Source organism: Hemibagrus wyckioides, linkage group LG07, assembly GCF_019097595.1.
Source record: "Hemibagrus wyckioides isolate EC202008001 linkage group LG07, SWU_Hwy_1.0, whole genome shotgun sequence".
Classification (NCBI taxonomy): domain Eukaryota; kingdom Metazoa; phylum Chordata; class Actinopteri; order Siluriformes; family Bagridae; genus Hemibagrus; species Hemibagrus wyckioides.
This window is the reverse complement of record NC_080716.1, coordinates 1,809,303-1,826,476: the sequence shown is the minus strand read 5'-3', so window position 1 is coordinate 1,826,476 and position 17,174 is coordinate 1,809,303. Positions and strand designations below refer to the sequence as shown.

Here is a 17,174-nt window from a genome sequence, read left to right as displayed (position 1 = left end):
ACCCCCCCATGTACACTCACTCAAAACACTCCGTTGTTTCCGAAGCAAATAAACACGTTGTTTTAACTCCGTACTTTTTGCCTCCACAGATTAAGCTCACCATATAATGAGACGGTCACCTCATTTTTAGTTGGTGCACTGTCCATAAACCTGGAATTGCGTGATGAAGGCCTGGATAAAAATGACTTTGTTGGTAAGTAATTTTCACTGTGTTGTTGTTGTTATTTAGTTGTTGTTACATTTTGTTGTCACCATGTTGTTCTTAATCCTGTTTTTGTTATTTATCTGTGTAGTTATGTTTGGTCGGTTGTAGTTTTTTAAAAACCCATTCACTTGTTACTAGTTGCCTGCAAGAGATACTACGAGACGTAGAAATTTCCGGTAAAGCCTGCCAGAGCTAGCAAATGTGGCTGCAGCTAATAAGACCTCAGCCCGGAGTTGCCAGAGGAGGAAGAGGGTAAGACAGATTAGAATTAAATTCGTTTTACTTATTTCTGTTGCATTACTATAAACTGTAATGATGACGTTTATGCTTATTATATGTAACAATTGTGTTTTCAGCTCTTGGGGGCGAGGCAAAGTGTAACGGCTACGGACGAAGTGGAGGCACTGTTGGATGAGAAGGTCTGGCTCTCAGTCTCCGCTCTAATTCATGCCAAAGGTATTCTATCAGGTTGAGGTCAGGACTCTGTGAAGTTCCTCCACATCAAACTCACTCATCCATGTCTTTATGGAGCTTGCTTTGCGCACTGGTGTACAGTCATGTTGGAACAGGAAGGGGTCATCCCCAAACTGTTCCCACAAAGTCGGGAATATGAAATTGATTTAATTTATATATCTCACAAATATTCTGTATCACACAGAGCATTTCCCGTAAGCCGATAAAGTACTGATTAAGGATTTTTGAGATGTCTGTCTCTGATGTTCCTTCTGCTCCTGTTGTTCCTACTGCTCCTGTCACTGCCCAGAGGCTGAGGTGAAAGAGTAGAGGAAACGGCAAGTCCAAGGCCTAAATCAACCTTCTTTACGGAGGGCGAGTGAACTGCCAAGCGTCTGGCGCTGTTAGCTGCTGATGGCCCGGAGAATCTGGAAGATCTGGTCAGAAAGTAAAACAATACTGATGTGTGTTGACAAGCATAATGGGTTGCTCTGATTGAACGAGGAAAAGGTTTGAAGGATTCCATTCATCGTATTTTCAGTGTACACACAGTGGAGATCTGATATAAAGTGCTCGTGTGCTGCAGGTTTACCTGAGAGAAACGGAGCTACGTGCCGAACTCAGCTTTGAACTCCTGCTCGACGGGGTTGGTGCAGGAGAGGGAAGAGCAAGCCCGGCCTACGACAGAAAACATATCATTTACATACAATTTCCATGTTCAGGACTGTTCCTCCATTTGAGCACTAAGCAGCTCTTCACCTGCATGAAGTACATCTGTAACGTCTCCTGAGGTCAGGATGTTGCTCCATGACTTCCAGAAACAGCTTATTGACCGTCTTCTTGCAGTCTTTCAGTACTTTTTGATTGAGGTCACGTTCCTCAAAGGTCTCCTCTTCTGTGTTTTTGCTAGAGCGGACCTCCTTTGTCAGCTTTAAGGACTCCTGAGGGAATAAATACCACCAAATTTAACATCGAACAATTTGAAGAAAAAAAACAAATGGAAAACACAAGAGAATATTCATTTGAAACAAGACTTTTTGTTCCCCACAGAATAGTTTCACCCTGTCGTGGAATCCTGCTTAATGTATAATCAGCATTCCAAAAAAAGATATGCAAAAAAAACACACAAGTTGCTTTATCAAGATCAAGCTGTGTCTATTCAATGGCTACAAATTTCATGAATGCAGGATATCTGACCTGCTTGGTAGCCCTGTCCCGTTTTTCCTGCTGAGAAATGAGCTCGGCTTTGAAAGAGACAACTTGTGTGTCCAGATCTGCTTTTCTATGTCTCTCAACACCTTCTTCTTGCTGCAGGCTGTTGAGTGAGCTGCTCATGACCTGGCAAAGAAAAGAGAATTTTAAAAAAACAACACTGGAATGCAGATCTGAAACTGATCATATATGATTTCTGTGGGTTAAATAATTATACCATATTATCTGGATTATATCCTTATAGAGGAGAAATCCCACTTTCTACACAAAATAACTCATATTGAAGTGGAGGGGAGGCTTGTATTTTTCTTAATTCTATGTTTGTCTAAGTATTCATCTTATTCAACTCCTAAATTAGATCTGGCACAACCAGTCACATCATTATATCAGTTAGAGTGTAATCAGATCTCAAACTAAATATACTTGTATGGTAAGAGTGTACAAGAGAACACATGTAAACACGACATACCAAACAGGTTCGTAAAAACCAAAGAGCTTTCAAAATAAGTCCAGGACAAAATCAGGGTTTGGTTATAATATATATATATATATATATATATATATATATATATATATATATATATATATATATATATATATATATATGGTGGGCCATCAGGACCAGCAAGGCCTTCTCTGCTGGCCTTAACAGCAGTGATCTGAATTGTGTATTAAATTATTCCCGATAGTCTATTCTCTACATTTCATAGCTTTTCTCTCGGTTGCACTGCTTCCAGTAGTGTATATTTATGATAAGAGTATTTATCCAATCATATTTCAGCCAGTGGCTGACATCATGTGTTGCCAGGGTAAAAGAAATCTGCCTTAAAACCTTCAGAATCAATAATGCAGGCACCCGTAGCTTAAAATAAGTGGCAATGGAATTGTTCCATTAACCAATCAGATTTCGAGTTGGCATCACTGGGGCCATCTAGCAGGCATGCGATTACGTCAGCAATTTCCCGTCCTCTGATTGGATAATTGGAGTAGTCAGAGGCAGTGAACCACCCATATACATTGTTTCTATATTCACTGCGTCTCATTTCGGATGCTGCGTCCTCCAGAGATTGCAGTTTGCTGCATACGGCATCAAGAATGTCTTTTTTGAGAAAAGTAACTACTGTAACTTGACTGTTCCTTATGAGGTGTGAAATACTGTAGACTAATTTCTTTTTTACTTTAGCGGTTGATTAGTATCTATTGCCGTGGCATCATAATGATGGTATAGAGGTGGATTAATTCAGGAAGGACACCAGTGAAGGCCTAGGTGTGAAATGCACGGTCCGCCACTGATACATATGTAACCCAGGTTAAAAAAAAAAAGGGAAATAGCCATGATAGAATAAAAAAAGTATAATAAAAAAAAATAATTGAGGAACCAGCTTAATTAGAAGTTCTATTAGTTTAATTTAATAATGGAAAAAGAAATTGAATTTGTAAAACAACATAAGTGTGGTGCCCACAGAAAATGTATACACAGATATAATGATTTTCTATGTGTACAAAAAAAGGGGGGACTCTTAACTTCTTCTTTTTTTTTACACTGCCTGAGCAGAGACTTTTATTTTGAAACGGGAATATCGCGTACACGGACTATATCTGTAGCTGCCGCTCATATATATACAGAGGAGCTGACAGAGAAGACACGCGATTCCCGACTCTCTTTGTTTCCTGTATTTACAGGTAAATAATATGAATATTTGAGGAAACTTGTTTAAATTTCGTTACATCAATTTAATTGCGAGGTATAATTACAGCCATTTATGAGTTTATGTAAAAATCCTATACTTTTATTCCTTTTATGTGTTGTGAAGTCTGTACATTGATGAAAATGTTATATATATATATATATATATATATATATATATGTCCGTTAAGTTGCCTATTGAAATTTAACATGTTATTCTTGAGTAATTCTGAGGTAAATGTTTATCTGTTTATGAAAAAAAAAAGCAAATTTGTTAAGTTGAATGTTCTGTTGAAGGCTCACTCTGGGCTCGTGCTTGGCGCGCTTACTGATCACGTGATCAGCGCATGCAGAGAGGCGGGTAATGGCAGCCCACACAGCAGTTAATGCTTAATATTGTCCATTTATTGGGAATTGAATGTGAAACAAGTGCCACAAATGTTTTAAACTGTGGAACAGTTAAAAGTTGTACATATGTGCATAATCTTAGTAAATTAATACTAGACTTAACTGTGTTGGTGCATGAAAGAATGTGAATGAGGGATTTTTGAATGCTTTTGAAGAAAACCAAGTGTTTGTGGATGTTACATGTTGAATATTTGTCACTAAACATATATACAGAGGAGCTGACAGAGAAGACACGCGATTCCCGACTCTCTTTGTTTCCTGTATTTACAGTAATCTGGCTGCTGGGTCTCCGGAGCCGGGACCTGCACCATGTGCATAAAATCAACAGACACCGGAAGTTACTTACAGCACTTGACATCGTATTGGCGGAAGCGGAAGTGTGTGAAGGAAAAAAAGGACGTGCAGGTGATAATTGCGCAAAAAAAAGGTGAATTATTAACAAAGTTATTAATTCCGGAGTATATTGTGTGGTAAACCTTCACTGAAGTGCAACAGATTGTTTTAGGTTAACGATTGTCGAATTTTGAAGCGGATGTAGGTGGATTAGAGAGATCCTCGCGAGAACACAAAACAACACGGAGTTGATGTTTAACTGATTGACTTGGTCAGGGGGTTTTTTTTGGTGATGAATTAAGAGAACAAGGATTTGCTTAATTTAAGCTGGCGAGCCACCCCAGGATTTAACTTTAACGTGAGAAGAGAAGGATTAAAAACATCTCTACAGATCACCACTGGCAACTTGCTGAAGTACATTGCATGGGTAGAGTTTTTTTTTTTTTTTTTTGGATTTGCATTTACACCGGAGTGGATAACAACTTGGATCACTCCAGGGACAAAACTTTCAGTTGGGTCGTATAACTGATACTAGAGACTGATGTCAGTGTTTTGGTTGATATTTTTCATTGTCTCCTATGTATCGTTGATTGCTGCACACTGATTACTAATTATTGACAAATTGTGAAGTTATTTATTTATTTTCATGTGTCAGTAGGAAAAGAGTACGGTGTTTGAAATTTGAGTTGTAACAGTGTGAAAGTCAAACAATTGTTTAATTATAAATTTTGATAATTTATTTTCTAAAAAAAAAAAGGTTAAATAGGAACACTAACACAAAGTGATTGAGATACGGATAGGTCCAGGAATTTCACTGGTTTTTATGTTGCATCGAATGTAGTACATGCTTTCTGTTTTGTTTGTTTTTTAAATCTCAGCCAATACACGTTGTTATAATATACTTAAGGTTATGGTGGGTTTCCTTTGTTTTGTTCGTCAACCCTGCTCTCCATGCGAAGCTAAATACTGGTCCATCATTTAAATGTAGCTCTCACGTGTTATATGTTTATATATATATATATACACTGATGACCACCTGCCTAATATTGTGTTGGTCCCCTTTAGCTGCCTGACCCGCGCTGTGTATTCTGACACCTTTCTGTCAGAACCAGCATTAACTTCTTCAGCAATTTCAGCAACAATAGCTCGTCTGTTGGATCGGAACACATGGGCCAGCCTTCGCTGCCCACGTGCATCAATGATCCTTGGCCGCCCATGACCCTGTCTCTGGTTTACCACTGTTCCTTCCTTGGACCACTTTTGATAGATACTGACCACTGCAGACCGGGAACACCCCACAAGATCTGCAGTTTTGGAGATGCTCTGACCCAGTGGTCTATTCTCCTATGTGAACCCTTATATGCTGGTTCTCACACATCCTTATGAATAAAAATATCAATCAATCAGACCATGAAGGAACAAGTCAAAGATAATCATCTTTGAAATATTAACTAAGAAAAAATCTGCTTCAATTGTTCTGAACAGCTTGCACTCCTCACGGTCATAACTATGTACTTTTGCAGCTATAGGAACGTGCCTTATCTTGCAGTCGAGTGCGGTTTCTCTCCTCTTCCTGGAACTGTTGCCATAGGCTGTTGGCCTGGCGATCTTCTTCTCGCAGTCCTTGTTGTTGTCCACCTCATAAGCTAGGAAGTTCTGCTTCTCGTTTAGCAGTGCTTTGCGTTCACGGATCATCTGCTTCGTCTCCACCTGCAGCTAAAAGTAAAAAATCAATAAATTAAGTTATTTTTTTACTTTTAAAATACATGTTTATTTCCCTCAAGCATGTCTCAGTGTAGCTTGTTACCAGAGCACACTGCTGTAGATCCTGGTCTTTCTTCCTCATCTGCTTGATAGAGTTCTCCCACTGTGTGATCAGCTCCTGTCTCTCCACGTTGGCCTGCTGCACCAGCTCGGCCGTCTTCTCCACAGCCACCTGTGCTCAACACACATTTTATCTGGTGAATGAAATGGACTTTTTGTCTCTTTATGGCTTTAAGAGTAAGATGCTGGAGAAAACTGACCTGTGCCATGATGGTCTCAGTGGCCTCATTTTCCAAAGCTTTTCTCTTGCGGTTTGCCTCCAGCGTCTGCTTGTCTATGTTCAGAGTCAGCTCCTGTTTGGCACATATAAAAAACATAAATACTATAAGTGTTACATAAACATAAATATGTAAATATGTATAAAACAGACTGCATAATATTCCAGCTGGGGTTTTTTTTCTTTCAGGAAAAATGTCAACTCTGTCTGTCACACACAGCATGCAGAAGATGCTTTATCAATGGCATGAAAGAACCTTGCTACACCCACATATCTTAGACGCTATCAGCTCTGCTTTAGAATCTGCTTTAGGATCAAACGCTGTGTTAGTGTATGCACCTATGTAGCGCTGGCTATGTTTTAAAAGAAGATATTAACAGACTCACTCGAATCCTGCTCTCATCTTGATGTGCATACTTGACGATGGTCATGATGTCCTCGTCTTTGCGAGCCGATTCCTCCAGCCAGGCGTCCAAAGTTTGCTGGTCCATGTTCACCTGCCCCTTGAGGACCTCTATCTTCTGTGTGGCTTTGAAGATGTTGTTCTGAGCAGCGAAGAAAACATTTCAGATATAAACCATATGTTTGGCCCTGTATGTTATTGTATGTTATATGAAAGTGAGACTCCGTCTAAGAGAGAGCAGAGAATCTATAACCTCCTTTGAGTTCTTCCTCTCTCGCAGCGATTTGAGCTCGCTTTGCTGTTGAGAAATCTCCTGACGAAGCCGTCCCTTCTCTCTGTCGGACAAGGCCTTGAAATGCAGCCCGGACTCCGTTTGCTTCTCCACAGCCCTACACAGGGCCTGCACACAGACACGTCACATATCAATTAACCTCAAATCTACTACAGCAGTCGCCTTTCAGAAAATAAATTGCTGTTAAGGTCAAACACTGGGCATAATTTTCACCTGAGAGTGAATGCGCTCTTGCTGGACGTTTGTCGTATGCTCAGTCATGGCACTGATCCGGTCCTTGAGCTTGCTCACTCTGTTTTCCACATTTGCTCGATCTTTCTGTTTTCTCTGGATCTGGTGGATGGAGGAGATATTATTTGTCCACATTCATGCACCAAACATCGATCAGGCATAACATTCTGAGCACTGAGAGGTGACGTGAATAAGACTGATGATTTCAACTGATGATGACAAATTACAGGACTTAAAGAACCTACTGCTAACATCTTGGTGCCAGATACCACAGCACACCTTTAGGGATCTAGTGGAGCCCATGCTTCGATGGGTCAGGGCTGTTTTGGCAGCAAAAGGGGGACCGACACAATATTAAGCAGGTGGTCATAATGTTATGACTGATCATAACTGATCTCATGATCTTTCCAGTCTGGCAAATATGTATTACCATGACAAGCGTTTTGTAACAAGAGTTAGTAAGCTAGCTATAGTTGATAATGGGTACAACAACAACCAAAAGTCTTTCATTTACCTTTCTACTTTTCTAATAATTTCTCATATCGTTAGGTCTTTCCTTACCTCATCTAGCAAAGCTTTATTCTCGGCGTTAAACGTGAGATTTGTGTTCCAGCCAATCTCAGCTAAAAGCCCCGATATAACCGCGTTATCCATTTTATTTTGTTTAAAGCAAATAATCTTTCACTTGCTAAATTCAGCTTCAACCTCGAGGATCGTGCTGCGTTGTGTTGTGGGTCACTTAGCAATGGGGTCCACGCGCGTCCCTCGTCACAGAATCAGAATCACGTTCTGTTGCTAGGTGCAGCAAAACGTCAGAAAAACGTCAGCAAAACGTCAGCAAAGGGCACTTTACAGTACTAGGAATTTGTCTTGGTGTCAGGTGCAAACATATACACAGAGATGAAATGTGTACATAAGTTTAGAATAAACTAGAATAAATGAAACTAGAATGTTGCATTTCCAGAAGAAAATGCGTGTGATTGCGAAAAGCAAAGCTATATGTTGCTTAAACTATTGCAATACATTGTCAAATAATAAATACAAGCTAAAGTCACAGTTAAAAAAAAACGTTTAAGGTAGATTATGTGGCTGTAGAGTAAGAAATCAAGCTGTAGGAACAGTTTAAAGACGATACGACCTTAAAAAATCCTCTTCACTCCCTCTAGCGGACATCTCACACAGTAGCGGTCTGAAGTCCGTGAAAATACATTTAAATATCCATCTAAAATAAACTATAATACTTATCAGCATGAAAAGTACTAGCACACTTAAGCAGCATTTCAGCATTGGAACCATGTTTCTAGCTATTACCGTTTAAGCGATATGTTGCTTAAACTATTGCAAGAAATTCTCAAATAATATATAAATACAACTCCGAGCAGGTCTCGAGCATGGGAGGAGCGCGCCCTAACAAAGTGCCAAATACAAGCGATGAGATGAACAAGCTACACATGCTTAAACTATTGCAAGACATTCTCAAATAATAAATACAAGCTAAAGTTACAGTTAAAATATGAAGTCTAAATGAACTAGCATGTGCGCTCTGCTTAAATGTCCGGAGTAATGTTTTACATGCACAGCATGTACAGGTAGTATGTAAGTAGTTTAAGGTAGTATGTGTAGTAGTATTTACCAACACTTACCGCTAGCCTCCATTAAATATATACAAGCTACGCAGTCATAATAATAATAATAATAATAACAATAATAAATAGTGACGATAACACTAATTAACCTATTAAGATGAGGTTTACATGCACAGCACCTACCTATAGCCTCTGTTAAATATATACACGCTAAATATGCTTAAAATATTGCAAAACATTCTCAAATAATAAATACAAACTAAAGTTACAGTAAAATATGTAGTCTATATAATAGTAGTCTAAATATGTAGTCAAATTAAAATATGAAGTCTAAACGAATTAGCGTATGGGGTTCCATAGCCACGGACCATTAAGGGTGTCCAATTCAGTTGAGCATCTGTGGGATGTATTGGACAAACAAGTCTGATCCATGGAGGCCCCACCTCACAACTTAGTGGACTTAAAGGATTTGCTGCTAACATTTTGGTGCCAGATACCACAGCACACCTTTAGGGATCTTGTGGAGCCCATGTCTCAATGGGTCAGGGCTGTTTTGGCAGCAAAACTGGGGACTGACACAAGTCAGGTGGTCATAATGTTATGGCTGATCAGTGTATACCCTCTTTATCCAATTGTTGATTTTTTTAGTGGATGGCTTCCTCTAGACACTTCACTGTTTCGACTTCACCATATTTCAGAGCTTAAAATCTCACTGCCTGTCAGTCGGTTGTTTACTGAATCTGGTTCCTTTCCCGATTTCTTTCTCATACCAGATGAGGCAGTTTTTCCTTTCCACTGCTGATTCTCGCTGTAGGCCTGTATAATAATGACCACACCTTATTTTGTTAGTTTTAAACCTTACCTTAAAATTCCCTGTCACTTCTTCAGTTCTTCACATAAGGCAGACCAGGATTTGTTCATGTGTGTACACAGAGCAAACCAAAACCAGAGTATTTGTTCAAAACAACTACAAACTCCTACTTTAAAAAGTGAATTACTATAAAGATATTATGGCATGGCTTATTGGTCAAGTTATTGAGAGAATTAGCAAAGAACTTTTAAGAAATTCATTTTTGTGGAAAAAAAAACAAGAAACAAAACATTTCTAGTTTTCTAAGTTTTCTCCATTCTACATTTATTCATTCATTCAAATTAACATTGTTCATTCATTCATTATTGACAAATCAATCAAAGTTACGTTCACTATACCTTTAATTGAAAATCTCAAAAGAACTGCAAAAGCAACGGTTTAGAAAAAGTGAAAATGATTAAATGTGAATAGACTCAACTAAAAAATAAAAGAAGATTGATGGCCTTGAACCTTCTTCTGATGCAACTCTTCATACTTCATACCCGGTTAATGCTTATTACGTTGCCCCTTATGTTGTAGCCTGATAGATATGATAAAGACTAGATTTAATGAAAGAGAGAGAGAGAGAGAGATGGAAGTTTCTCTCTCACTATATTTTCTCCTGCGACTAAACCCAGCTCTCTCGCAAAACCCATCAACAGTAACTTAAGTCTGAATAAAGTTTTTAACTTAAAATATCTTTACATTTTTTATCCAGCGGAACAAAACTATATTGAATTGGAAACGTAAAAACAAAAAAAGAAAAATTAAAGGATTTAAAATTCGACCTAAAATTGAGTTCCTGGTGGAAGATCTGGAAGACTTTAAAAGCTTCCTACCTGCTGCAAAATGCTGTTGGCTTTATCTTTATCCAGCGGCACAGAAGATCTGGCCAAAGCTCGCACCCCGATACGGAAAGGATACACTGTAGAAAATACAGATCACTTTAAATATCTGTGGATGGTTTTATTTTATCCCTAAACCATGCTATGACAAGGGAGTACCGTGCTAGCATTGCAAGTACAGTGAAACCTCGCCATACGAATTTTCACCTTAAGAATTTAAATTTTGCGTTGGCATACGAACTGAACCCAACCAAACACCATCTAAATCCGGGAGCCGTTCAAAACTTGTTTGCGTCAGTGGGAAGCCAAGCAAAGCCAATCGAAGTAGTTGGTTGTCAGTGAAAGCTGTTTGGAAAGAGTCAACCCACGATACCAACGTTGTCTTCAGAATGCGTTTATAAGCTCTGGGATTTTTTGCTTGTTTTTTTGTTGACAGATTGGTGACGTGGGTGGTCTGTTCTATTTTTATCCCAATCTTGGTGGCATGACTTCCTGTGAGGACTCACGACTCTTAGAATTTGGTAATATTGGTAATATTTTTGGGTAGCTGGAATGGATTGTCTGCATTTATATTTCTTATGGGAGAAATTCATTTCACAATACAACTTTTCACTGCGATGGACTGGCGACCTGTCCAGGGTGTACCCCTGCCTTTCGCCCTATGTGTGCTGGGATAGGCTCCAGCAGACCCCCGTGACCCTAGGAATCCTAGGAATAAGCGGGTATAGACAATGAATGAATGAATGAATGAATACAACTTTTCACCTCCAGAACGAATTAAATTCGTATGCCAAGGTTCCACTTTACACTATATAACACTACACGATGATGTATAATAACAGTACACTGTGATGTATAATAATTGTACACTATGATGTGTAATAACAGTACACTGTGATGTATAATAACAGTACACTATGATGTATAATAACAGTACAGTATGATGTGTAATAACAGTACACTGTGATGTATAATAACAGTACACTGTGATGTATAATAACAATACACTATGATGTATAATAACAGTACACAATGATGTATAATAACAATACACTATGATGTATAATAACAGTACACAATGATGTATAATAACAGTACACTATGATGTATAATAACAATACACTATGATTCATAATAACAGTACACTATGATGTATAATAACAATACACTATGATTCATAATAACAGTACACTGTGATATATAGTAACAGTACACTGTGATGTATAATAACAGTACATTATTATTTATAATAACAGTACACTATGATGTATAATAACAGTACTCTATGATGTATAGTAAGAGTACTCTATGATGTATAATAAGAGTACACTATACTGTATAATAACAGTACACAATGATGTTATAAAAGTACACTATGATGTATAAAATGAGTACACTGTGATGTATAATAACAGTACACTGTGATGTATGATAACAGTATACTGTAATATATAGTAACAGTACACAGTGATGTATAGTAACAGTACACGATGTATAATAACAGTACACAATGATGTATAGTAAAAGTACACTATGATGTATAATAACAGTACACAATGATGTATAGTAAAAGTACACTATGATGTATAGTAAAAGTACACTATGATGTATAATAACAGTACACAATGATGTATAATAACAGTACACAATGATGTATAAAATGAGTACACTATGATGTATAATAACAGTACACTTCTTTCGGCTTTTCCCTTCAGTGGTCTCCACACTCCATCTCTCTCCACCTATCCCTATCTTCTGCATCCTCAACACTTACACCCACTAGCTTCATATCCTCATTTATTACATCCATATACCTCCTCTTTGGCCTTCCTCTTTTCCTCCTGCCTGGCAGCTCCATGTCCAACATTCTCCTACCAATATAGTCACTCTCCCTCCTCTGGACATGCCCAAACCATCTTAACCTGGCCTCTCTAACTTTGTTCCCCAAACGTCCAACATGAGCTGTCCCTCTGAAGTACTCGTTCCTAATCCTGTCCAACTGTGTCACTCCCAAAGAGAACCTCAACATCTTCAGCTCTGCTACCTCTAGCTCTGACTCCTGTCTCTGTCTCAGTGATACTGTCTCTAAACCATACAGCATGGCCGGTCTCACCACTGTCCTGTACACCTTCCCCTTGATTCTCGCTGAAATTTTTCTATCACAGAACTCCCGACACCTTTCTCCACCCATTCCAACCTGCCTGCACTCGCTTCTTTACTTCTTTCCCACATTCTCCATTACTCTGGGCTGTTGACCCCAAGTACTTAAACTTCTGTACCTTCTTCACCTCTTCGCCCTGTAATCTTACTGTTCCACTTCCCTCCCTTTCATTCACACACATGTACTCAGTCTTACTACGCCTGACTTTCATTCCTCTTCTCTCCAGCGCAAACCTCCACCTCTCCAGGTTTTCCTCCACCTGCTCCCTGCTCTCACTACAGATCACAATGTCATCTGCAAACATCATTGTCCAAGGAGACTCCTGTCTGACCTCCTCTGACAACTGGTCCATCACCATAGCAAACAGGAAGGGGCTCAGAGCCGATCCCTGATGCACCTCCACTGTGAACTCCTCTGTCTGACCCACAGCACACCTCACCACTGTCCTGCTCCTCTCATACAGGTCCTGTACCACTCTGACATACTTCTCTGCTACTCCTGACTTCCTCATACAGTACCACAGCTCTTCTCTTGGCACCCTGTCATACGCTTTCCCCAAGTCTACAAACACACAGTGCAACTCTCTCTGACCATCCCTATACTTCTCCATCAACATTCTCAGAGCAAAAATTTAATCTGTCGTGCTCTTTCTGGGCAACACTACACACGTGTAACTAAGAACCACATTACCGAAATCATAATCAAAGTCAAATCGGATCAGAACAAGCATATACCGTTTAGTTACGGGAAGTTTATAGTTAAAGTACACTTCAGGCCCACTAGACACTCGTTCCGCCTGTGAAAATGTTAGATAGGGGGTATGCTGACCCACAGACCTGTGTGAATTAAGTCAATCAGGCAGGAAATGGACTCCCTGGTTTTCAAGGCGCCCCCGTCATGTATGGGGCGGGTCTAGGAGGTTTGTTTAAAGGGCTTTTTAGGATGGCTGTTCCGTTCCTCAAGAGGGGGTTAACTATTGCAAAACCTTATTTAAAAACAGCGGCCAAGAGTATAGTAAGCGATGTAGTGACTAACTTTATGAACAAGACGCAAACTCTGAATCAGGACGGGTCGGGTCTCTCAATGGTTTCACATAAAAAATCTAAAAGACCCCCGGGGCAATGACGCACGATTCCGAATAAAAGACGCAGAGTAACTAAAATCAAAACCAGTGTGAAAAAGACCAAGCAGAGAGACAAGTATCCTCCCATCTCCCACAAAAGAAAGCAGCTGAACATTTTCTAACACCATGGCTTTCTTACACAGTCTATCCTCAGAGTGTACAAAGTCTGAGTTGGACATCTTCACATTACCTTATACACAGACGAGCAAGTTGCCGTTTCTCCTCCGGTAAGGAACGGCCATGCTCGAGCTCTTATCACGGCTACGCCGAAATACTCTATCAAGAGAGTCTGTATGAAGACCTTTAGCCTAGCTGCAGAGAGCCGCCATTGCTCTCAGGAAAATGTTTTCCTCGAACCTTTACCTAAAACCATCATCTTTGGAATGGTAGACAATGACGCCTTCAGCGGAGCATTCAATAAAAACCCTTTTGCTTTTAACCATTACAATACAGAGTTTGCAGCGTTGTACGTGGACGGAACTCAATACCCGGCAAAACCGTTTCAACCTGGCGGTACGTGAATTCTATTCTTTAATTTTAACATCGGGAAAGCAACTAAAGGATCAAGCGCTGGCTATAAACAGAGGAGTATTTGAACGGATATACTTTATTTGCATTCAACCTTAAGCCCAACAATGATTGTGCTCAACATTTGTCATTAATAAAGTCGGGGAACATGCGACTGGAACTCAGATTTCGCAATGCCCTTCAGAGAACAGTGAATCTTATCGTCTATGCCAGTTTTGACAGTATTCTAGAAATAAACAACCGGAGAAACGTGCTCATCGATTACCAGTAATGTATGGATACCGAAGAACTAAGCTGTTATGAGAAGTTGTTGTGAAATAGATCAAATATTCTGAGGTCTGATGGCCTGTGACGAGTTACCTGTATGTACTCTTAAAAGGTTTCCGGCGCTATTTATTGTCAATACACATCCGAGAAATATGCCGGGGGAACACTTGGATAGCTTTGTGTCTTAATGACGAAACCTCAGGAGAGTTTTTTGACTCGTACGGAAACGCGCCAGACTACGAATTCTTTCCTGAATCTATTCACTACTTTTTGAGAAAGAACTGTCGCAAAATAAAATATAACGCTACACAGCTTCAAGACTTTACTTCAGTTTGTTGCGGACAACACTATTTTTTCTGTCATAGAGCTAAAGCTTTTTCATTTAAACGTATTATGTCTATGTATAGCAATGATTTAAAACGAAACGATAATGCTGTTGTGTCTTTTGTTAAAAAGATATACCCTAGAGTAAATAAAAAAAGGCAATCATTTAGATGTATGCAATGTGTTAACTCTTTGGAAATGTTCCATTCACACGTGTAGTGGAGTATTTAATCATGATGCATCACAAGATATTTCTCATTGAATGTTATTTGTTTTATTGAAATAAAATGTTACATAATACATTGAAACAACCGTAGTCCTTCGAAAGTCATTTTCAAAAATCGATCCAGTCAGAGTGGCCAAGAACGGGTGACTTAAAAACTGGGGCCAAGGAACCATAGTCTCTACTTATACAGGGTGAAGAAGAGGGGACGGGGCATGAAGGATATGGTTCTTTAGATCTTTTTATGTCAGATATGTTGCATCGAACAACCCTGTTAGGTATCGTTGAAAAGGGTATATTTAGGCTAGCTATGGTATGTAATAATTCTGTCCAGCCTAAAGGTCTCTGGTTGTCAGAAACTTTATGAGGGGCTGTGAGATTTCTAAGTATATCTACCATGTGAGACCCCTTGATCGTGTTTCCGTTAAAAATAAATTCACCAACGTCATTCCACGATGCAACATCATCGGATTTTAAGATTTCCTCCATAATGTACGAAGCATTTCTTTTGCTCTTTGTGGGTACGTTAGCAAGCAACTCTTGTACGATTTCATCTTCTTTAGGTTGTGAAACTTCAGTAGCTGCTGTTTCAGTTTTATTGTCCGGCATTTGGGGGAGGGACAGAGTCAGCTGTGTTGTTTCCTGTTCTCCTAGTTTAACCAAGTTTAAAAACTTTTGCAGGGTCATCATGTAGAGTTTTGCCTTCTCATACTCGTTCAGATCAGTCCTTGACAAGATTTGACGTATCCCGTCGTCTAAGTTGTTTTCAACAGTCTTTCTTAAGTTTTCTTTCTCCGCAGAGTTGTTTCTAAGCTTATCAATCTGATGTTGAGGGACTAAATACATTTTCTCCACCGTCTCCATGTTAACTGTTACGAGACGTGATTAAACTGCTTATAAAAGGCACTGCTATACTAAGCAGCGGCAGAAGAAATCCACCAGATTGGTTAATAACTTTCCTTTTGGTTTCTAGACGCTCTTTTATTAGCAAAAAGGTTGATCCATTTTTTCCACTTTTTTAATTCCCTGTACTGCTTTGATGTTAGGAGGATGTTCCCTCTAAGAAGGTTTAATGCCAATTCACAGATGGTGTGAATGAGATCAGCTGGTGCATCACACAGTGTATTCTTCCTCTGAGTGAGGGTTGACTTGTGTAATGTTTTCAACAGCGGGAGGTTTTTTTCAAGAGAGCAGACATTGTTTTAAAGATATTTGTTCTTCTTCTTCTACAGAATATTCTAGCGGTATTTTCTACCGGATTTTTTAGCCTAAAGTCTTCTGGTGTATTAGCTTTTAAATCGACAAATAAATACCCATAAGGCCTAATGGTTGCATCTTGAAAACTTTCCAGAAAATACTTGCTATTATCCGGATGCATTTGCCGAGCTAGTATGCTGATTTGTAATTTATCTCTAGGATTTTTAAAAAGAATCATATAATTTGTGTTTAATTGTTCTACTCGTTTTGCCTTGAAAAAACAAATTCTGTACCAGATAGATAACACTTAGATTTCTGTGGTGTGTGTATTTTGTAAAAGCCTTCTCTACTTCCTCGTTTTTACTGGCAGACTCCATTAAATCATCTATTACCAATAAGTTTGTCTTGCTAGGAGGTAAAAGTTCGTCATCACACAATGAGTCGGGGATTCCTTGAAGAAAATTTATATTTATTTTTGTCATCAACTCATCGTACAAAGGTTGCCAGCAAGAATAAATCCACAGAATATTTTCGGGTACTTTTGACATTACCTCTTTACAGTTTTCCAACAATTACTCTACAGCTATTACTCGGTGCACAAACAATACATGAAAACGGCAGTTGCAACCTCGCGTCAAAAGCAGTCACATTCATATTTTCCACGACTAGCGGTCAAATCAGGTTGACAGAATCAAACAAAATGAGCTTTTTATATACATACATACAAACATATAAACATATAAGCATGACCTTTTTTATTATACATACATACAATCATATAAGCATGAACAGTCTTAATATCCAT

General features: G+C 39.0%; 1 protein-coding gene across 1 annotated transcript; it reads right to left on the bottom strand.

The window, feature by feature from the left end:
- Positions 1 to 1,413: 1,413 nt before the first annotated feature.
- On the bottom strand, positions 1,414 to 7,400 carry LOC131355865 (coiled-coil domain-containing protein 39-like). Its single transcript, XM_058394405.1, has 8 exons — positions 7,248 to 7,400; positions 6,996 to 7,142; positions 6,726 to 6,884; positions 6,323 to 6,415; positions 6,106 to 6,234; positions 5,814 to 6,014; positions 1,856 to 1,996; positions 1,414 to 1,599 (listed from the first exon to the last, which is right to left on the bottom strand). Exons 1-8 carry the CDS (start codon positions 7,398 to 7,400, stop codon positions 1,414 to 1,416), a joined length of 1,209 nt encoding a protein of 402 aa, XP_058250388.1.
- Between the last annotated feature and the right edge of the window lie 9,774 nt (positions 7,401 to 17,174).

Excerpts from the sequence above, each read along its gene's own strand:
- LOC131355865 (XM_058394405.1), bottom strand. The coding sequence starts at position 7,400 with ATGTGGACAAATAATATCTCCTCCATCCACCAGATCCAGAGAAAACAG. Across the intron at positions 6,885-6,995 it reads AGAGGAAGAACTCAAAGGAG|AACAACATCTTCAAAGCCAC; the intron begins GTTATAGATTCT and ends TTCGCTGCTCAG. Across the intron at positions 6,416-6,725 it reads AAGATGAGAGCAGGATTCGA|GAGCTGACTCTGAACATAGA; the intron begins GTGAGTCTGTTA and ends TGTGCCAAACAG.